The sequence below is a fragment of the Orycteropus afer genome, unplaced genomic scaffold, assembly GCF_000298275.1.
Source record: "Orycteropus afer afer isolate SDZICR_OR568_19922 unplaced genomic scaffold, OryAfe1.0 scaffold00074, whole genome shotgun sequence".
NCBI lineage: Eukaryota > Metazoa > Chordata > Mammalia > Tubulidentata > Orycteropodidae > Orycteropus > Orycteropus afer.
This window is the reverse complement of record NW_006921661.1, coordinates 3,859,684-3,882,756: the sequence shown is the minus strand read 5'-3', so window position 1 is coordinate 3,882,756 and position 23,073 is coordinate 3,859,684. Positions and strand designations below refer to the sequence as shown.

Genomic DNA, 23,073 nt, shown 5'->3' with positions numbered 1-23,073 from the left:
TGATACCCCATGATGTGATAAACCAATCAGGTATAAAAGATTAATATTAAAGGTGCTTTGCAACACCCTTAGTCCCATCACAGTCCTAATCCGATGTAAGGGGAGCTTTCCTGGGGTGTGACCTGCAACACCTTTTATCTTACAAGAGATAAGAGAAGAGTGAGCAGAGAAGGGGGACCTAACTACCACCAAGAAAAAGAAGCCAGAAATAGAATGTATCCTTTGGACCCAGGGTCCCTGCACTGGGATCCTCCTAGGAAAAAGAGACACAGGAAAAAGTCTTCCCCTAGAGTCTGAACTCAGACTTCTAGCCTTCTAAACTGTAAAAGAATAAATTTGTTTGTTAAAGCCATCCACTTGTGGTATTTCTGTTACAGCAACTCTAGAGAACTGAGACACTATTTACCCAAGAGAAATGAATGTGTATGTCCATGCAGAAACTTACTTATGAATTTTCATAGCTGCTTTATTTGTAATAGTAAAAAACTGGAAACAACACAAATAATATACCAGTAGGTGGACATATGGGAGCTCTGGTGGTGTAGTGCCTAAGGCATTTGACTGCTAAACAGAAGGCTATCAGTTCAAACCCATCAGCCGCTCCTCAGAAGGGAGGTTGGGCAATCTACTTCCATAGTGATACTGCCTCAGAAACCCAAGGAGGAGTTGCTGTGAGTTGGATCCGACTCCACAGCAGTGAGTTTGGTTTTTTGGTTTGAGGTGGACAGATAAACAAATTGTATATCCATACAATGAAATAATACTCAGCAATAAAAGAAATGAACTACTGATAAATATAACAACATGGATGAATCTCAATTATGCTAAGTGAAAGAAGCTATGCAATAAATATACAACATACAATAAAGAGTGTACCATCTTCTTAGGCAAATCACTTGCATATTATGTCTTTTTTTTTGCAAACTGTATGGCCACCTTGCATGTTAGTTTCCAGTGTGTGCTATGTGCGTTATATGTGTGTGCATGTTATTTATGTGAGTGCACTATATGTAAAAAATACAGTATTTGGATAACATAGTAAATAATGCAAACTAAGCTACAGTGACAGAAAACAGATGAGACCAGTGGTTGCAGGGGAGGAGTGAGTGAATGGGAGGAATAAAATATGGATTAAAAAGGCACACAGAAACTTTTTTGGGGTAATAAATATGTTTATTATCTTCCTGTGGTGGTAGTTTCATGGGTACGTATAGATGTACTCATCAAATTGTGCACTTTTGTTGTTGTTAGGTACCATTAAGTCAGTTCTGACTCATTGTGACCCTATTTACAACAGAACGAAACACTGCCTGGTCCTGTGTCATTCTCACAACCGTTCTGTACTTAAGCCCATTGTTGTAGCCATTGTGTCAATCCATCCCACTGAGGGTCTTCTTATTTTTTGCTGACCCTCTATTTTACCAAGCATGATGACCTTCTCCAGGGAATGGTCCCTCCTGATAACATATCCAAGTGAGACAAAGTCTCACTTGCTCCATCCTCACTTCTAAGGAGCATTGTGGCTATACTTCTTCACAAGATAAATTTGTTTGTTCTTCTGGTATATATATTCAGTATTCTTTGCCAACACCATAATTCACATGCATCAGTTCTTCTTCTTCGGTCTTTCTTAATTCCTTGCCCAGTTTTCTCATGCATATGAGGTGACTGAAAATGCCATGGCTTGGGTCAAGTGCACTTAGTCCTCAAGGTGATAGCTTTGTTTTTAGGCACTTTTAAAAAGGTCTTTTACAGATTTACCCAGTGCAATACAACGTCTGATTTCTTGATTCCTACTTCCATTGGTGTCAATTGCAGATCCAAGTAAAATGAAATCCTTGGCAGTTTCAGTCTTTTCTCCATTTATTGTGATGTTGCCTATTAGTCCAGTTGTGAGGATTTTTGTTTCTTTTATGTTAATGAGTCTTCCTCCAAACCTGATGTGTCATTTTTCTTCATATAGCCCAGCTTCTCAGATTGCTCAGCATATGTTCTGGTTACCTGGTGCTGCTCTGATGAGAATATGCCACAAATGGGATGGTCTTAACAAACAGGAGTTTATTCTTACAGTTTGGAGGCTTTAAGTCCAAGTTCAAAGTGCCAGTCTCTAGGGGCTGGATGAAAGCCCCTCAACCTTGGGGTCCAGCTCTGCCTCCTGTTCCCAGCCCACAGGAGCTAGAGGCATTTCTTCACTCAAACAGCTGCTGGCTGCTGAAGCTGTGAAGCCCCAAGGTTGACAAGTAAAAAGGCACAGTCCCGATGTTACCAATCCACATGGCAGGCCATTAACTTAAGTCCATTATAAGTCCCAGGGTCAGCAGAGCATGGCAGGCTGCTGAGCAACGACATGGCTACATGCAGGGTCCAAGCATGCCATAGGCTAGAGACCATTCTCAAAGCTTCTCCTTATATACAGGAAGCAGACCACATACCCAAAGGAGCTACTCAGCTGCTCGTGGTAGATCCCACCATGGAGTTGATTGCCCGTCTCCTCATGGGGATTAACAACTACCAGCTACGCAGCCACTCAACTTGGCACCTGTACAGATCTTCGGTGGTTGGTATCTGTACAGGTCTCCTCCACTGGGTGGCTCCAGTCCCCTAGTTCCTCTAAGTGGCGACCTCACCCCCTTGGCCTGGCAGCCCCGTTCCTCTCTCTCTTGGGCATGGCAGCCCCACCCCCACACTCCAGAACCAAGTTGGTTAAGGCCTGGCTCTTTAAAACATAGAGGGCTGTGGTCGTTCCACCCACAAAGGCCATGGTCCTACCCTTAAGGCTGAGGCAGCTTTGCTTCCATTTCCTTGGTCTCTCTGCTTCTGCCAATTAATGCCCGAGGGCAATCCAGTCCACTGAAAAACCATACCCAAAAAGCACTCGGCTTTTTTTGCTCCATGGGCCGGCCAACCTGCTACTCCATTTCATGCCGATCTCTTCTACCAGTTAATGCTCGAAGGCAACCCACTCCACCAGTAAGCCATCTACCCAATGGCACCTGACTTTCTCCTCCATGGGCTGGTAAGGCTGTCGCTGTCTCATGCTGGTTCTCTTGGCTTTGCTCCTGCCGCCTCTCATGCCGGTCTCTGGGCTCTACTCCTGCCATCTCCCATGACGGTCTCCTGCCATCTGTTCTGCCATCTGTCATGCCGTATGCCCGGGTCTCTCTGCCAGGGTCTCAGGTCAAGGACACATTCCACTCCTGTTTCCACATTTTAAGTATCTGTCAGAGCAGCACCCCACTCTCAGTACCAAATGTGTTAGACTGGGTTCTCTAGAGAAACAAAAGCAGTAAAGCTTATATATCTGTATATATAGAGAAATTTATATTAGGAAAATGGCTCACACACTTATAGAAGCTGGCAAGTCCAAAGTTCCTGGATCAAACGTCAAGCTGGAGGCTTTTCCTGACTCTTGCAGCTGCAAAGGCTGAGGTGCTCAAGGCTGGCAGGCAGTACACCAGCTGTTGACTCCAGCGAATGACAAATCCAAGATCTCCAGGCCGAATGGTGACTCATGGACAGTTGTAGGCAGCACAACAGAATCCTGATCCACAGAAGAATGTCTCCTCTCCCAGGATGTCCACAGATATACTGGAAGCAGGCCACATCCCTAGGGAAACTCCCTTTCAACAGATTGTCCACTCAGAACTTAATCATCTGATCCCATCATGGGAACAACCACACCACAACAGCTCAAACCACATAGAATTGTGGTCCAGCCAAGTTAACACACAGCTCCAACACAAACTGAGTAAGTATGGTAAAAGGATGTAACCCTGATGCACGCCTTTCCTGATTTTAAATCATGCAGTATCCTCTTGCTCTGTTCAAATGACTGCTTCTTGGTCTCTACAATTTCCACATGAGCACATGAATTAAATATTCTGGAATTCCCATTCTTCACAATGTCATCCATACTTTGTTGTGATTCCCCACAGTTAAATGCATAGCCAGTAAAGCATAGGTGAACATCTTTATGTTATTCTCTGCTTTCAGCCAAGATCTATCTGATATTAGCAATGATATTCCTCATTTTATGTTGTCTTCTGAATCCAGCTTGAATTTCTGGCAGTTTCTTGTCTAGGAACCATTGCAGCTATTTTTGAGTTATCTTCAAAATTCTACTTGCATGTCATATTAATGATATTGTTCAGTAATTTCCGCATTCTGATGGATCACCTTTCTCTGGAATGGGCACATAGATGATTGAATTCTTCTAATGTGCAACCATTTGTTGAAACATTTCAGTGGGTGTTTCAAAATTCCTGGTTCTTTGTTTGTACCCAATATTTTCAGTGAAGCTTGGATTTCTTCCTTCAGTACCATCAGTTCCTGATCATATACTGCCTCCTTAAATGGTTCAACACTGACCAATTCTTTTTGGTACAGTGACTCTCATTTCCTTCCATCTTCTTTTGCTTCCTGCATCACTCAGTATTTTGCCCATACAATCCTTTAGTATTGCAACCCAAGTCTTGAATTTTTTCTTCAGAAAAAATTATTTTCTTCAGTTTTTTCAGTTGTTTCTTCAGAAATGCTGAGCATTTCTTCCCTTTTGTTTTTTTAACTCAGGTCTTTGCACATTTCTGTACAATACTTTGTCTTCTCAAAGCATTGGAATCTTCTGTTCAGATCTTATTTTATCAATTCCTGCATTCACTTTAGCTACTCTGTGTTCAAGAGCATGTTTCAGAGACTCTTCTGACAACCATTTTGGTATTTTCTTTCCTTTCTTTTTAATGACCTTTTGCTTTTTTTCATTATATCTTTGATGTCATCAAACAACTTGTCTGGTCTTTGATCATTTGTGTGCAATATGTCTATTCTTTAGATGATCTTTAAATCCAGGTGGCATATACTCTTCAACTCTTTGGACTTTGTCATACTTTGACTCTTGTGGACTTGTTTTCATTTTCTTCAGCTTCAGCTTGAACTTGCATATGTGCGATTGATGGTCCGTTCTGCAGTTAGCCTCTTAGCCTTGCTCTGATACTGAGTTTCTCCATCATCTCTTTCCATAGCTGTGGTCAATTTGATTCCTGTGTATTCTATTGTTCTGGTTACGTAGTGCTGCTCTGACAAGAATATACCACAAATGGGATGGCTGGAACAAATAGGAGTTTATTCTCTTACAGTTGGAGACTTTAAGTCTGAATTCAAAGTGCTAGGCTCTAGGGGCTGAGTGAAAGCCCCTCAACCTTCTGCCCCCTGCTCCCAGCCCACTGAAGCTAGAGGCTTTACTTCACTCAGATGGCTGCTGGCTGATGAGACTGACAAGCCCAAGGTTGACAAGTAAAAAGGTACAATCTCAATGTTACCAAATCACACAGCAGGCCATTAATTCAAGTCCATTGAAAGTCCCAAGGTTGGGAGAGCATGGCAGGCTGCTGAAAAATGACACGTCTGCATTCAGGGTTCAAGTGTGCCATTAGCTAGAGACCATTCCCAAAGCTGTTGCTTATATATGGGAAACAGACCACATCCCTGAAGCAGCTACTCAGCTGCTCCAATACATTCCACCATGGAGTTCATTAGTCTTACCATGGGGAATAACTGTATCCAGCTGCCCAGCCACTCAACCAGGCCTAGCCAAGCTGACACACAAACTTAACTACCACATCTATCCAGGGAGATCCATGTGTATAGTCACCATTCACGTTGTTGAAAAGAGGTGTTTGCAATAAATAAGTTGTTGATCTTGCAAAATTCTATCATATGACCTCTGACATTATTTCTATCACCAAGACTGTATTTTCCAGCTACCAGTGCTGCTTCTTTGTTTCCAGCTTTTACATTCCAATCACTAGTAATTATCAATGTATCTTGATTGCATGTTTGATCAAGTTCAGACTGCAGAAGTTGGTAAAGATCTTCAATTTCTTCATCTCATCTTTGGTGTTAATTGTTGGTGTGTAAATTTGAGTAATAGTTGTAATAACTGGCATTCCTGGTAATGCTTACATATTATCCCATCACTGATCACTATGTACTTCAGAACAGATCTTAAAATGCTTTTTCTTGACAATAAGTGTAACACCATTCCTCTTCAAATTTATCATTCCTGGCATAGTAGATTATATGACTGTCTGATTCAGAATGGCCAATACCAGTCCATTTCCACTTACTAATGCCTAGGATATTGATCTTTATGTGTTACATTTCATTTTTGACCACTGCTAATTTTCCTAGATTCATTCTTCATACATTCTGCATTACAATTATTAATGGATATTTGCAGCTGTTTCTCCTCATTTTGAGTCATACCACATCAGTAAATGAAGGTCCTGAAAGCTTTATCCATGCCATTAAAGTTGACTCTACTTTGAGAGGCAGCTCTTCCCCAATCATATTTTGATTGCCTTCCAACCTGAGAGAACTTCCAGTCTTCCAAAACTGTATCGGTACATTTTAAATATGTGCAATTTAATGTAAGTCAGTTATACCTCATTCACTTTACACATATGTGAAATAAAAAAGAATGTACCTACGTCATAGAGTTTATTTAAAGATTACATAAATGTATAAATTGTTTTATTGCTGTGCCTGATGCAGAGCAGGTGACTCAATGTTTATTCTATACCATCATCCCCTTCCTCTTCTATGTAATTTAAAAAGTTTTGGGACACTTTTCAGATTGCCTTCCTGATATATTTAGCAAAGTCTTAGTGGCCCATTCTCTCTCAGTGCTTTTTAATAGCTAAATATAATAGACAAATGTTAGAGAATTGAATGGATAGGTTTGCTTTTAATACTAATGCAAACCTTTCCTTCTCATGAGAGCAGTGACGTAAGCTCTGATCATGACATGGCTTGATATAATTTCATTTTGCTTTTCTTTCTTCCCTTACAGGGTTTATCCATGGCTTAGAGGACTGGGTTATACATCATTGGGTATATTTTTATTAGGATTTTTATTTTGGAACATAGATAACATCTTTTGTGATTCACTGAGGTGAGATATGTTTCATTCCTTGAGAAATATTTTAAAAACATTCTATTGTGCAGAAAGTTTCATAGACATATAGAATTATCAGTGCCTTGAAATTAATTTTTACCTTGGTGAAATGTAAGACATATGTCTAGCAAAGTTAAATTCAGGGAATACCTATTTAAGTTACCTAAAAATTTGACCTGAGAATATTTAATAACATTTGTAGGATTTTTATTTTCTTCCAGTTTATCATAGAATTATAAAGTTAATCAAATACTGACTAGGTCTTTGAAACCTAACTAATCTGCTTTATTGAATTAATAAAAATCATTTGTAATAAGCAAATTAAATACAGGTATATCAAGTTGCACTTTAATATGCTTAATGTTATTTGCTAAGAAAGGTAAGCATTCCTTTTACCATCTTATTAGCAATTATGTATTGACAGAAGTTTAAATCTTAAATGTAGGTCTCTGGACCCTAGTCTACCACTAAGGCACTTTAATCTTTCTAGGCCTCAGTTAAATGAGTGTGTTAAATAAGGTTACACTAAAGAGTTCTTCCAGCTCAAAATCCTGTGACCTACCAGATTTGTATAAACACTGAGGACAGAGGAATCAATTGAACAACACCATAAGAGAAGCAATCAGCAAAATTCAAGACTATAGGAAATCTGAGACACATGCTAAAATATTCAGACATAAAATGATACATTATCTGGGATTTGCTTCAAAATAATCCAGTTTGGAGGAGTGGCCAAAAAATAAGATTGGTCATGAAATGATAACTTTTAAAGATGATTGATCAATACATTGAATTTTACTACACCCTTTTCTCTACTTTTATATATGTTTGCAGTTTTTATAGTAAAATGTTTAAAATGAATATTTCAAAAATGGTTATGACTAGTTAACAGGTTATATAATTCTGGTAAATAAGTACATCTCACATTTTAGTAGTCTTGTTTTTAAAAGTAAACCATAGCCCCATTAAAAATATAGTATCTAAGTGTGTTATTGACATCTTTGAAAAACAGAAATAGTCTTATTTAGATGTAAATTTTAATATTGAAATATTTACCAATACATTGAAATATCTGGAATTTGCTTCAAAATAATATGGAAGGGGCAATGTGGATGAGGGTGTAGATGACACAAAATTGTCCATAAGTTGAAAATTACTGAAGCTAAGTAATGGGTGCATTATTATTTTGTCTATTTTTGCACATTTAAAATTTCCCATAATAAAAAATAAAATAAATGTAGACAAAAAATTAATACAGTTGACTTAGAAAACTAAGATATAAGGGAGCTTTTTCACTGGTCATCATCATCTCCAGAGTGAGAACCACTAATCATTCTGGCCTAAGAAACGAAGTAGACTCTTGGAGATGGAAATTGTCCTGAAAAAATCTTGGGGATATCTAGAAAAATAATTGGTGTTTCCCATTGGTTTTTCCCTCTAAAAATTAAGAATATTAATACGCTATGTAATTAACCTAAAGATCTAAAGTTTGAGACTCAGCTGTGCCATTAGCAAGTGACTTGGGCTACTCAATTAATCTCTCTGGATTTAAATTTTTGATCTGTACAACAGTGCTAGTAACAGCCTCCTCAAACAATAACTGACTATGGAGTGAAATAATAGGCACAGAAGGACTATATGTTACTGTATTAAGGTAATGGTTGTATGTAGGTCATGTAGGAATCTAGAAAAAAGAGTTCATAGATTAGTACGTTACCTAGAAAACATTAAGGTAAACTATTTTATTTATGGTATGATTTTTCAAAGCCTTTAATATACAGTATAAATCTCTAAGAGGGCAATAAACTGTTCTTTTCTCACATTTATTTGATCACGGATTTCTTTCTTCACGGGACATCTGCTAAGAATACTAGCAGAATACACTTTGAAAATAATAGAGCAGACTGTAGTTTTCTTAAGTAGACTTAAGAAAAATTAAATAATAGCCATATTTGAGAATGGCAGGCTTTCCAAAATGCACCAATACTGTTAGCATTAGTTGTTTTATATATATACATGCATATATATATATATATATATATATATATATATATATATATATAATTTAACATGGCATTTTGTTGTTTTCCTCTCTACACAGGAACTTTCGGAAGAAGGTACCACCTATCATAGGTGTTACCACACAGTTTCATGCATGGTGGCATATTTTAACTGGTCTTGGCTCTTACCTTCACATCCTTTTCAGGTAGGAAGTATAAACTTTTATAGCTTATTATTGGCAAGTTTTGCTTTGCTCTTCAAATAAGATGGTAGAAGAAATGGTGAAGTAAAAGAGTTGGACAGAAGATTTATGGATAGCTTGAGAAGACAAGATAAAATATTATGACAAAATGTGCACAGACTTGGATTAGAAAACCAAAAAGGAAGGCCATGATTGGCATTTCTCAAGTTGAGAATTGAGCAGAAATTCAAGCCTCAAATTGTAATACTGAAGGATTCTTTGAGAAAAATTGAATGATTGCACATGAACTGTTGAATGTAAATCAGATTTGGTTTGTAAATTTTTACCCAAATCATAATTTAAAAAAAAAAAAAAAATTGAATGATGCAAGAAAGCTTCAAAAGAAGATGGAAGGACAAATATTGGTCACTACTCCTCTGGAGCAAAAGAGAAAGAAGGAAATCAAAGACTTAAAAATAAGCTAGTCTTCAGACAAATAGTCTTCATGAACCATGGCCTCATTTACGCTGAGAGCAGAACTAGATAGTGCCCAGCTACCACTACCAACCATTCTAATCAGGGCCACAATAGATGGATGGACCCTGGTAGAATGAGAGAAGAATGTGGAACAGAACTTCAAATTCCTTTAAAAAAAAAAACTAGACCTACTGGACTAGAGACTAGAGGACTCCCCAAGACTATTGCCCTGAGATATTCTTTAGACTTTGAAAGTAACTTTGAAAGTAACTGCTGAAGTCATCTTGTTTCTAAGTAACAAATTGGCTCAAAAGATAATGAGGACCACCCATTCTTTTAAAGTACTATGCTCCTTTGAAAAATCACCTGTAAGAAACCAGTCAACAATTACTTTAAAACAAAGATGAGAATGTAAGGGAAACTGGATTCATGGAAACTAGATTCACATACTATGAAGAATGTAATCAATGTCACTGAACAACTTGTATAGAAATTGTTCATTGGGAACCTAGCGTGGTGTGTAAACCAAAACACGATGAAATAATACTTTAGAAAAATAATAATAGCTAAAAAAGATGGTAGGAATGTATAGACAGAGTCACTGTCTATATATTCTTTTTGGTAAAAAAGAATTAGTCTACATTCAGCCTTTTCAAGAGGTAGATATCATCAAGAATCACTGGTACTAAAGGAAGAAACAAGCTACACTGAAGGCATTGGCAAAAAACAAGCCTCCAGGAGTTGATGGAATACGAGTAGAGATGCTTCAATAAATGGATACAGTGTTGAAAGTAGCTTACTCATCTAAGTCAAAAAATTTGGAAGACAGTTACCTATCTGCCAGCTAACTGTAAGAGATTTACATTCATGCCCATTTCAAAAAATGTAATCAAATGGAATACAGAAATTATTGAACAGTATCATTAATATCATCACATGCTAATAAAAATTTTCCTAAAGATAATTCAAAAACAACTCTAGCCATACATATACAGGGAACCATCAAGCGTTCAAGCTGGATTCAGAAAAGGACATGGAATGAGGAATATCATCACTTTTGTCAAATGGATCTTGCTTGAAGGAAGAGAATACCAGAAAGATGTTCACCTGTGTTTTATTGACTATATAAAGGCATTTAACTGTGTGAATCATAACAAATCATGGATAACATTTTGAAGAATGGGAATTCCAGAACACTTAATTGTGCTCTTACAGAACCTGAACACAGATAAAGAGGCAGTTGTTCAAACAGAACAAGGGAATATTGCATAGTTCAAAACTGAAAAAGGTGTGTGGCAGTATTGTATCTATTTACCTTACTTACTCAAACTGTTTGCTGACATATAATCTGAGAAGCTGTGCTATATGAAGAACAAGACATGAGGACTGGAGGAAGATTCATTAGCAACCTGCAGTATGCAAATGACACAACTTTGCTTGCCAAAAACAAGGGTAACTTGAAATACTTACTGATGAAGTGAAAGACCACAGCCTCTGTATGGATTACATCTGAACATGAAAAAAGTTAAAACCCTCACAACTGGACTAATATCATAATAAATGGAGAAGAATTGAAATTATCAACAATTTCATGCCACTTGGATCAACAATCCATGGAAGCAGCAGTCAGGAAATCAGACTGTGTTACATTGAGCAAATCTGCTGCAAAAGATATCTTTCAAATTCTAAAAAAGCAAAGATCACACTTTAATGACTAAGAGGAGCCTGACCCAAGCCATCTTTTCTGTCACCTCATGCATACAAAAACTGGATGGTGAAAACAAAGACAGACGAAGAGTTGATGTGTTCAGATTGTGATGTTGGCAAAGAATATTGAATATACTGTGAACTGCCAGATGAATGAACAAATCAGTCTTAGAAGAAATACTAAATGTTCCTTAGAAGCAAGGATGATAAGACTTCAACTCACTTTGGACACATCAGGAAAGATCAATTGCTAGAAGAGGACATAATGTTTGTTAAAGTAGAGGGCCAACAAAAATGAGGACAACTCTCAATGAGTTGGATTGACACAATAGTACAACAGTGGACTCGAACATACCCAACGGTCTTGAAGATGGTGCAGGACTGGGCAGCTTTTCATTCCACTAGACGTAGAGTCACTGTGAGTCATAGCTAACTCGACAGCAACTGACAACAACAAATTTACAGAGTTAAGGACAGAATCAGGTACTTTGTACCAACTTTGCCTCTGCTACTGTGTGACCTTAAGTCAGTTCCTTCTCCTTTCTGAAGGTTGTTTTTCTCATCCATAAAGTGAGATCATTGTACTAATTGACTTCTGACATATGATGTACACTCTAAGTAGATCATTCATCTCCTTTGTTTAGTGCCTGTAAGGTGTAAACATTTCCAATTTCTTGTTGATCAAGATACCTGTTTTTAGAGAACAGTTGAAAAAGGAAGGGAGAACAGCCAAATCACCCACATAAGGGACTTGGAAAGTATGAGTACCTGAAGTTCCAGCTTAATCTTTGTCCTTCTCTGAAATAATCAGTTGCCACTTCTCTTTCCTTGCTCCCCTAATAAAAAGTCTATTTGAGGCACACATTTACAGCAAAGATGAAATCAAAGCTCTCTCTGATGACCCCATTGGAATAATACCCCTATACCACACTCTCTTCTCATGACTTATTTATTCATGATTTATTTTTCTTCAGATAACTTATAACCCACCATTGCCACCAAATCAATTCTGACTCATAGCAGCCCTGTAAAACAGATTAGAACTGCCTCTAGGGTTTCCAGAGGCTGTAAGTTTTACAGAAGCAGATTACCATATCTTTCTCTATAGAGCGGCACGTGAGTTCATACTGCTGACCTTTTGGTTAGCTGCAAAGCACTTAACCACTACACCATCAATGCTTAATTTATAACCAATTATGTATTTATTTTAATTATTTTTATTTTCTCCATGGGAGAAAGATGCCCCTGTAGGGCAGTTCTGCTCTTATTCTACAGAGTGGCTTTGAGTCAGAATCAACTCAGTGAACAGTGGATGGGTTTGCTGCCGCAGTGGTTAAAGCTGTGAACCAAAGGTTGGCAGTTCAAACTCACCAGTCACTCCACAGGAAAATGATGTGGCAGTCTGCTTCTGTAAGGATTTGTAGCCTTGGAAACTCTACAGGGCAATTATACCCTTTCCAAAAGGGTCACTGTGGGTCGGAATTAATGCAATGGCAGTGGCTTGGGTTTGATTTGGATTTTATATATTTATTTACTTATTTACTTCCTTTGACTAGAATGTAAATTCCTTAAGAGCAAGGACTTTATCTTATTCACTGCTACCCTCCCAAATACTTAGAACTATGCCTGGCACATAGTAAGTGCTCAGTGTATATTGTTAAATAATTTAATGAATGTGTACATACTGATCTCTTTTGCAGTGTGTCAATCATGTTTAATGCCAATTTTTTTCTGTTTTCTTAAGAATTGAGAGAGAGAAAATATTTTTAGAAAGGGCCAGATAGTTTTCATTTGAACCAGTATGAAAATTCACTCAAGTGAAATTTTTAGAACACCTCCTAAGAAAGGGGCAGAAAGTTTTTCTTTGAACCAGGACATCTCCCCAAAGTAACATTTGCATCTCACCTACCTAGCAATTAGTTTATCCAGATAACCTGAATTAGCTAAAATGTAACTACCTGAGAATTAATATAAAAAGAGCTTCTGAGCAGAATTTATGCTATAAAGAGCTCAAGTTTATTAGTCATGGCAAAGCTCTTTAAATCTTGGTTCTAGTGTATTTATTTTTGTTTTTGCAATTTCTTCCTACATTGATTATTTGGATTCTCAGACCATAGCACACTGGAAATATTCAGTTTAAAAGGGAAGGAACATGGGAGGAGTGGTCGGGAAAATTCACAACAAGAAAGGAAACATGAAGAATTCAAAAGTTAACACTTTAACACTTGGAACCAAGAGGTTCCAGTGACTTTACTGCATTGTAGTACAATAAAATAATAAATTCCTATCATAGATACTCAAGAAGGGGTGAAAGGCTAGGCTTCCCACTGTATCATCTATTTTAAAAGGACAGGGCTTCCTACTTTCCCCTTCTCCCTTGTGACTTTGTACTTTCTTCTTCCTTTTCCTTTCCCTGCCCCTCCCCTCCCAAAAACTCAAAGGAGCCAGGACAGTGAGAGTAAAGAGGTTCTACATAAAAGTGGCAGCATTCAATATCCAAGGACTAGGGAAGTCAGGAAATGGTTATCAGTTGTGTGGTAGGTAATGTGCTAGCTTCCAAGAACATCTGGCAATGATGGAGAAGGGTTTTTTCCCCTCAGATTTGCAAAAGAACAAAGTAGAACCCCCAGAAATGATACTATAGTAGCCAAAATGTAAAACTCAATGTACAGGACTAATAACAGATTATATGCAATTGAAGAAAATGTTAATGAACTGGAAGAACAGGCTGTAAAAATTACTTAGCTGCAAAAGAGACAAAAATACAAAAAAATATAAGCTTAAGAGAAGTGGAAAATAAAGTGAGTCTAACATAGTTTAATTGGAGTTCCAGAAGAAAAATAGAGAAAAAAAGAATATTGCAGTGACTGCTGCAGGAGCATATTGAATTTGAGATGTCCGTGGAATGACTGATAGGAGCTCTCATAGTGTTGTGGTTAAAGCATTGGGCTGCCAACTAAAAGGTCAGTGGCTTGAACTCACCAGCTGCTTCACAGGAGAAAGACGAGGCAGTCTTCTTTGCTAAAGATTTGTGACATTGGAAACCCTTTGGGGCAGTTCTGCTCTGTTCTGTACAGTTGTTATGAGTCAGAATTGACTCAATGGCAGTAGGTTTGGTTTTGGTTTTGGTGTCATTGCACAACAAACCAAAACTTAGCAGCTTAAAGCAAACATTTTATTTTCTTCACAATTTTGCGGGTCATCAATTTGGAAGGGCTCAGTTTGGCAATTCTCACTTGGATTCTCTCATTGGAGGTTGCAGTCAGATGTCAGTTGGGACTACAGTCATCTGAAGACTCCAACTGGAATGGATGTCCAAGATGGCTCACTCACATGGGGTGGCAGTTGATGCTGTCATTTTGGAGCTCAGCTAGGGCTGTCAATGGAACACCTACCTACACATGATCTCTTCAGCCTCAGTGTAATCATCCTTCCTACCATAGCCAGGCTCCCCCAAAAGGAGCATCTTAAGAGAACCAGGCAGAAGCAGAAGAGTTTTTTATGACCTCGTCTCAGAATTCATATGGGGTCACTTCCCCTATACTCTATTGGTCAAAGTTACAGATTCAGACAGGAGGACGTAGATCCTATCTCATATTTGAGGCCTTGCAAAGCTGAAACTCAGGTCTGAGGAAGAAGTGCTGCTTAGCTGGTGCTGGTGTCTCTGAGCTCGGGCAAGGCTCCAGGGCTCTTAAGAAGGGCACTGCTGCTACAGGAACAAATTGCTGCTTCCGCAGTGACAAAGCATTGTTGAGATGGTCACAGCCACAGCCCCTCAGGAAAATAAAACAAGGAGCAAGTCCCTTCTTTCTCATCCAGCTTTTCAGTGTCCCTCTAATGCTCTCTATCAGGGAGCTAGCTGCCAATGCAAAAATGTGGTTTGTAGGGTCTCAATTCCTGCATCACAGAATGTAGAAAGGTGGGTTTGGAGCTGATCTGATGAGACTAAACAGGAAGAAAAGAAGAAGACCATAAATAGCCAGTCTCAGGAATGTCAAAGCAAACATCACTTCAGATGCTGTAAATATTAGAAAGATAAACTATTTTTAACAAGTTTATGTGATGGATACTTGTGTTTATGTTTGCAAATTTTCATAATATAAAAAATTAGCTTTTTAAGCTAATATTCTTACCTGGGCTAACCAGCTCATGGCAACCCCACGTGTGTCAGAGGTGAACTGTGCTCCACAGGGTTTCCAATGGCTGATTTTTCACAAGTAGATCCCCAGACCTTTCTTCTTAAGGTGCCTCTGAGTGGATTTGAACTGCAAACCTTTCAGTTAGTAGCTGAGTGCTTCATCTGGGTAGACACTTTATATACATTACCTCCTTTCATCCTCATGGAGTTCTGTGAGGCATATATTATTTTACACTTGAGGAGAGGCAGACTCAGAAAAATTAAGTATCTTGCACGTGATCTCATGGCCAGTTAGTGTTAGAACCTGGATTTAGGCCCAGAGTTTTCTGTCTGCAAAACAGAACTTGGGAGACCATAGAAATCACCTTACACAACTTTTTAATTTGATGGTAAAGGAAATTGAGGCCAGACACAAGTGACCTGTTAAAGTTCACTACTAGTTACATTTCCAAGCAGTAGAGTATAATGTGTTTGCTAAAAGTCAGACAGAACTTGAATTCAAATCCTGCCTCTAACATTTACTAGATGAATGAAATATTTGACCTTTCTGAGACCATATCCCATATACAAAATGGGAATAACAATACCTCACTACTAGGATTGTTCAGGAATAAAATGTCTATGAAGGCTGCCGCCCCCACAGTTTAAGTACTTAATAGCTAGGAGCTCTGGTGGCGTAGTGCCTAAGGCATTTGATTGCTAACCACAAGTCTAGCAGTTCAAACTCTCCAGCTACTCCTCAGAAGGAAGATTGGTCAATCTACTTGTGTAGTATTGTTGTAGTTATATGCCATGGAGTCAGACCCGACTCATAGCGACCCCTCTTTGGGTTTCTGAGGCAGTATAACTACAGAAGTAGATTGCCCAATCTTCCTTCCGAGGAGTGGCTGGTGGGTTTGAACCGCCAACCTACTGGTAAGTAGTCAAGTGCCTTAGGCACTATGCCAACCAGAGCTCCCTCCATAATGATACCACCTTGGAAACTCAAGGAGGGGTCATTATGAGTTGGAGCCGACTCAACGGCAGTGAGTTTGAGTTAGTCAGGAGTGGTGGGGCGATAGCCAGGATTTAAATCCAGGGCTTCTCAGCCCTGGTCCAAGGCTCTTTCCAGAAGAGAGGGAAAAAAAAAAGGTAACTTTAATTTAGAGACTAATATCTAAAATTAAAAAACTGTCAGAGTGAGGTTGTATTTTAAGATAACAGAGTATTCTATAAGTAAAGTAATATTTTCTGCTACTCTTTACAGTTACAGCTTTGGGTACAGTATAGGGGCCACATTAACTTACATGGTGCAGCTATGAATGTTCTTTCACTAATTGCTCTTGTTTAAAATACTGTAAAACTATATTTTTATATGTATTCATGATATATTGTACATGACTATTCAAATACATTTAAATAGTATATTATACATAAAACTATGTACAGTTTTTGGACAGTTTGATCAATTTTTCAAGGATAAATTTAACTCTAATTTTACTGTATGCACTGATTTTAGAATCCGATCTCATATTCAGGGGTGACTCATTTTAAAGGACACTATGAAGGAGACTTTCAGTTCCCTTCCTGGTTATTTCATACCTATACTGTACCAAAATATTATGAAAATACTCTACTTTCATCCTTACTATCATATATCTCCAAAGATGGAACTGCTGATTGTGATATGGATCATATCAGACATGTGGAAACCTAAATCTAAACCCACTGTCACTGCATCAGTTCCAACTCCTTGCAACCCTATAGGATAGAGTAGAACTGTCCCATAGGGTCTCCAAGGCTGTAAATCTTTATGGAAGCAGACTGTGAGTTTAAACTGCTAACCTTTTTAGTTAGCAGCCAAATGCTTTAACCAATGTACCACCAAGGTCTTATGTAGAGGAAAACTACCCACTAAACTACAAAAATTTTGAAGTCACAGTCTATGAATTGATTATTTGTGCATCTTCAGTAACATCTTGACAAGTTTCTGCACAGTGTAGGTGCTCAAAAAAAAAAAGTCATTCATTGCTGAATGCTAAAGGATGTATTGTTTCTTTCTTTCTTTCTTTTTTTTTTTTTTATATAGATACTGAGGCACTGTGCTTAAATTTGTCAGTAGGCTAGTTTACATGGATTAAAAATTAGTCTGAAGATCTTTTCCTCCTCCCCCTTTTTTTTTCAGTTTATATACAAGAACTCTTTACCTAAGATACAGGCCAAAAGTGAAGGTAAGTCTACTTTCTAGGTGCCTGGGGGCCTGAAGGAATACTGGGAGGATGGGATAGAAGGAAGGGAGGGGGGAAGCACAGGCTTTGGAGCCAGAAGGCATTCAAGTCTTCCGTTTATTTGCTACAGGACCTTGGGCCGATCTCTTGCCTTAGTTTCTTCAACAATAAAATGGAACTGTTACATGGTGAACACAATTAAAGTCACATGAATGAACATGAAAATGGTTGAAATGGCAAATATTTTGTTATATATATTTTACCACAATTAAAAAATACATATATTCAGTTAATAATAAAACAGAGTTGTTAATAGCTATATTGTAGAGTTGTTTTAAAGATTAGAGATATTTCAGTGCCCAGCTCCATACTTGACAAGGTAGATACTTAATAAACAAAAAAAAACAAACTCACTGCCATCGAGTCAAATCCGACTCATAGTGACCCCTTCTTGGGTTTCTGAGGTGGTATCTCTACTCTACGAAAGTAGATTGCCCAGTCTTACTTCCAAGGAGTGGCTGGTGGGTTTGAACCGCCAGCCTTTTGTTTAGCAGTCACATGCCTTAGGTACTACACCACCAGAGCTGCTAGAGTATGGGTTGTTTTGTTTTGACCTACTTGCTGTGCTCAGACAACTAGTACCAAATACTAGCAGACCTACCAAGCACTACAGTCACAGCCTTGTGGTTACTTTCTCACTGTTTTTGAAGGATAGTGTGGAGCAGTTTTTATTTTCTCTCATTTTTGTCCTAACTTGTTTCCAAACAGTTTCTCTTCGGAATCTGGCCAGTCATCCTACTTGAGCCTCTCAGGAAGCACTGATGAATTATTCTGCCAAGAAAACAAAACAAAACAAAAAAAATCTACGATTGTCCTGGCAGAATGAATAAAGAAATTCTTAAAAATCTACATGTTCAAATATATCATGACCACTGCAGCAAAGGAATGACTTTCTAACAATGCTGCCAGCCATGCAGAGGATGAGAAATGGGACCTGTTGGGTGTTTAGCTCCTATCTTTATCTCATCCCCCCTCCTCCTTCTTACCCTAGATGTTTAAAAAGAAACAGATACGATATTTATGTATATATGCAAATTCTTTTAAAAATGGCTTTTCTTAACAGGTTAATTAATTGTCCTGGTCATAGGAAATTAACCTTTTTTTTTTTGGACAAGGGTTGCATGTGAATTATACTTTTCCTCTAAGATTTGAAATGCGTATTTGTTTAAATAATGAAAGCAGTCAGCTAAGGACTGGCAAAACCCCTTCTCCAGATGGTCACCTATGAGCTAGCACATAGCTTGATCAGCCTTGGTTTATATTCTTCTCTTATTAACCTCATGGGTGGTTTTCCAAGGTGAAAGGGAATGGCTGTGGGATACTGGATAGTTCTTCACTGTCTGCTTCTGTACTAGTCAGAGTGTCATAAGCAAGCTCAGACCTGCCACTGTGTTCTGTGCTTCTCACGTTCCAAGATCTGCAGTGTACTGAGATGTCTGTGTGTGGCCACAGCCAGCCAGAGTAGGTGGGCCGTCTCACCTTATAACCCTCTGGAGACCCACAAGGAGACTGCAGAATGTTGCACTTCAGCCAGTGAAACGTGGTTGCTCTGTTTCATTTCATCTTTGCACATCTTTTAGTTGTCACTGTTTCCATGGGTAGGCAGACATGACTGGTGATCTAGGCTATAATACTGTGTTCTCTTAGCATAACTTATTTAAAGTTATCAGTGAATATCATTATACTCTGATGTATTAACTTATGCAGCACATTTTTATTTCTCAGAGAGACCTGGATTATGCCCAGGAAAATTTGTCAGATTAACTAAAGCTAAAATGATCAGGTTCCTATTTACGAAAAACCAAAATATCTGCTCCTTTCATTTTTTGAAGGAAATACATAAAAGGGTTGAGAACAGTTTTCTTTAACTTGTAACTTGCAGAACTCCCCAAAATTAAAGTGCCAAGAAATGGCAATACAATTTCATTGTAAAGACTCTAGTTCTAATTTGAATTTGAGTGTATAACAAATTGAATCACTTTTCACAAACATAATGCCTTCCTGGAGTAAAAACCTATTTTGACCCCTTTGCTCATATATCACCATATTTGTAGCTCAGTACCATTAGCATTTAGGTAACTTTTCTCCTGTTATATATACTATTTTAAGATCCAGATTGTTTTTACTAGATGGTGTTATTAACCAGTTGCCATAGAGTCAGTGCTGACTCAAGGCCAGCCTGGGTGTTTCAAAGTAGAACTGTGTTTCGTAGGCTTTTCAACAACTGTGATCTTTCACAAGAGCCTCTGAGATACTTTTGGGTGGATTTGACTGCCAGCCTTTCAGTTAGTAGCCAACACCAGACCCAACCCAACCCGAAACCTACTGCCATCAAAACATCTTTCTCCCACAGAGCAGCTGGTAGGTTTGAACCACTGACCTTTTAGTTAGCAGCTGAGTACTTTAACCACTGTGCCTCTGGGGTTCCTCAACACTAGATATTACCCCATATTAGATCCTAAGCTATAGCCTCTAAAAGGAAATTTTTTTTCTTTTTTTCATTAACCAAAGACTTCTGTCATTTTTCCAGTATCCAGTTAGTAAACTTGGTACATGTTAAAACTAAAACACATTTTGTCGTTTTTTTCTTCTGATGACCTTTAGCCCTCTAGTGCTCAAGTACTATTTCTTCCCCTCAATATGCTAATGTGCCATTAGGCAGATGCTTCCTCCTTTCCTTCACCTACTTTGATAATCTTCCAGCAGAGAAAAGCACTTGCCAAAACATAAATCAAAGAGAACTTTGGTTGTGGAGCTCTGTGCCTCAGGAGGATATAAAACTGGAGTTCCAGTACACCACCCATGAGACTGTTCTTTTGCCAGAAGAGCTTGACTTCTGGCTTCATTTCACCTGCAGCAACGTAGACTATTAGCCATAGTACATTTTTTAATGAATTCGTTTCACACTGTCATACTTTTGGGCGTTTCACTCCAATATACTTCTGCATAAAGAATCTACATTAGAAACAAGGGCACATCCTTCATGACAATGCTACTGACATTATAGAACCAGGCTCTGCAGTGCTGTCAGGTTAACCCTTAGGAAGGTAGGGAGCACACGCTGGAACTGCATTTACAGCACTTTACCTAGTGAGAGATACAGCCACCACCAGCAGTGGTCATTTGTTGACCTTATTGGGGAGGCATCTGCACCTGGATAACTTGTAATGCTTTGGCCAGTTCTTAAAAGCCCCTTGTCTCTGTTGTGAAAATAGACAGCATGAAAGCTCAGCGTAAAACATTTTAGAAATGTTCAGTAGAAAGCAGAGATTAAACTCAGTGTCTTTAATTTTCCAAATCAGCTGTGCCTCACACATAACTCTCTTTTCTTTTTAAGCAACCTAAGTCACACACTCAAGACTTTGTGCCATATCAAGTATTATAGAGATCACTGCTGCTTCTGGATATTGTTCAATCGTCTTTATTTCGGTGGCTTTGTTTTTTTCTTTCTGATTCTGGGTGGGCATGAAAAGGTTGAACTCCCTTGCTCCCATTCCTTTGTTTTCTCAGAAAAACTTTCTGTTTAACAAGTGCACAAAAAGCCTGTTTCCTGCTGAGCAAATAGTGGTTTGTTTACAGACCGCCTGATGTGACAGGTGCTCATAAGTGTGCCCTGTAGAAAATTACATGTTAGAAAACGTTAGTACTTTGTGAGGATGTGAAAGAAGCAGTTTACTTGCACATTTTAATACCATTTTTACACTGCCATTTTCCAGAAAATTGAAAGCACTTTGATCTTCATTTTTATTTGAAAGGGAACCTAGGTGAAAAGTTGTTGGATCAGTCGGATTGATCATGCCCTGCTTCCTTCTCATCTTGGTGCTTTCATTAAACATCCCCACCACCTGAAGTGATCTCTTTTTTTCTTCTGATACTACATAAATTAATGATTAACAGGAGAAACGGTCGGTTTTGAATCATCTATAATAAGTGGGTATTTGGTTTAGCAGAAATTGTGGTTTAGTCATAAAGCAGAATTTCCAGGACTACTAATCTGGGCTTGTCTTCACTAAGGCTTTCCTTATACTAAGGAGAGGAGGCATGAGGCAAAATGAAAAGACCAGAAATTTCAGGTATACAACATACGAAAATCTTTAATGCTTGGGGGAAGGAAAAAAAAAAACATTCTATTATAATGCCAGCAGCCTTCAAAATTTAGCCAGTATACCTTAAAGTGTCTAATAATTCAAATTTTTCATGAATCTCATGAGTTCATTGTTACCTTTATCTTGTGGCGGGGAGTCATTTGTTGCTAGATTTGACAGCTTTAGCTCATAACTCCACGTTTACATGATAAATTCTTTTGACCCTTGTGGTTTTTGATATTAGATCCACTTCTATGTAAAATTTACATGTCAAGGAGAACCAGTTAAAACTGGAATTTGAAACTTTTTTTTTTTTTGTCTTACGTTTTGCATGGTATCAACTAAAATTTGGTTGAAAGTAGTTAAACCCCTTTGTGGAGGGAGCTGTAAAATGAAAAGAGGAATCGTGACCCATCTGACTGGAAAACGTCAGTGATGGTTTTTCAGCTGTTACACTCCCTTTAAGAATACGAAAAAACTTTTGTTTTGTTTTAAATGTCTAACTTGTTGCTGCCTGGGGGAAGCTGCCCTTGTTGCTGAGGTCTGTGTGAGCACACAGCTCCACAATTGCCAGCCCAGTCGATTGTATACTCCCACACAAAGATACTACTTCACTCAAAATTGACACTGAACATAATAGCCCTGGCCTATAAACTTTGGCCTTGAGTTATGAATCCTTGTTATAGTTGAGGGAAAAGTAGAAATTATAAAGAATTAACACTTTTCATCAAGCCATAGTCATTTCTCTGACAGGCAATCAATCAGAGCAGCTGAGAGGAAAAATCAATGAAGAATTTAAGCGTTATTGTTAGCTACAGAATTTCTGCTGCTGTTGAAACACATCAGGCCATTTGGAGTGAAAGCTAAGTAGTACTGACTCCACAATTTTAATATCTTGTATTGTTGCATAAAGCCTTCTTTTGTCATTAAACCGAGCAAATTATAATTTTTTGATTGGCAGCTAGTGTAGAAAATGATCACAAGAATATTTCGTATTAGAAAACCCTAAAATCTAACTCAAGAAATTCAATTACAGCAAATTTCCCCACTCCGTTTAGCTCAGTAGTTGTCAATATTATAGCACCAACCACAAGTCATACTTTGCTGACAGTTCCTGCTTCTTGCTTTAAAGAACACAATGTTGATACTTGAACTGGACTTCGTATCAGTAATTTAAATGTTCACAAAATTGTCATAAAACTTCTAGTTCCTAAAACTTCTGGCAATGTCAGATCTGCAGATCATAATCAAACTGAACTTGGAGA

General features: G+C 38.2%; 1 protein-coding gene across 1 annotated transcript in view; it reads left to right on the top strand.

Moving 5' to 3' along the window:
- The window catches only part of ACER3 (alkaline ceramidase 3), a 266,579-nt gene extending 248,094 nt beyond the window's left edge, over positions 1-18,485 (top strand). Inside the window, exons 8-11 of the mRNA XM_007940912.2 lie at positions 6,848-6,949; positions 9,054-9,158; positions 17,621-17,666; positions 18,432-18,485. Coding sequence (XP_007939103.1) covers positions 6,848-6,949; positions 9,054-9,158; positions 17,621-17,666; positions 18,432-18,485 — 307 coding nt within the window. The remainder of the gene's footprint in view (positions 1-6,847; positions 6,950-9,053; positions 9,159-17,620; positions 17,667-18,431) is intronic.
- The last annotated feature ends 4,588 nt before the right edge of the window (positions 18,486-23,073 follow it).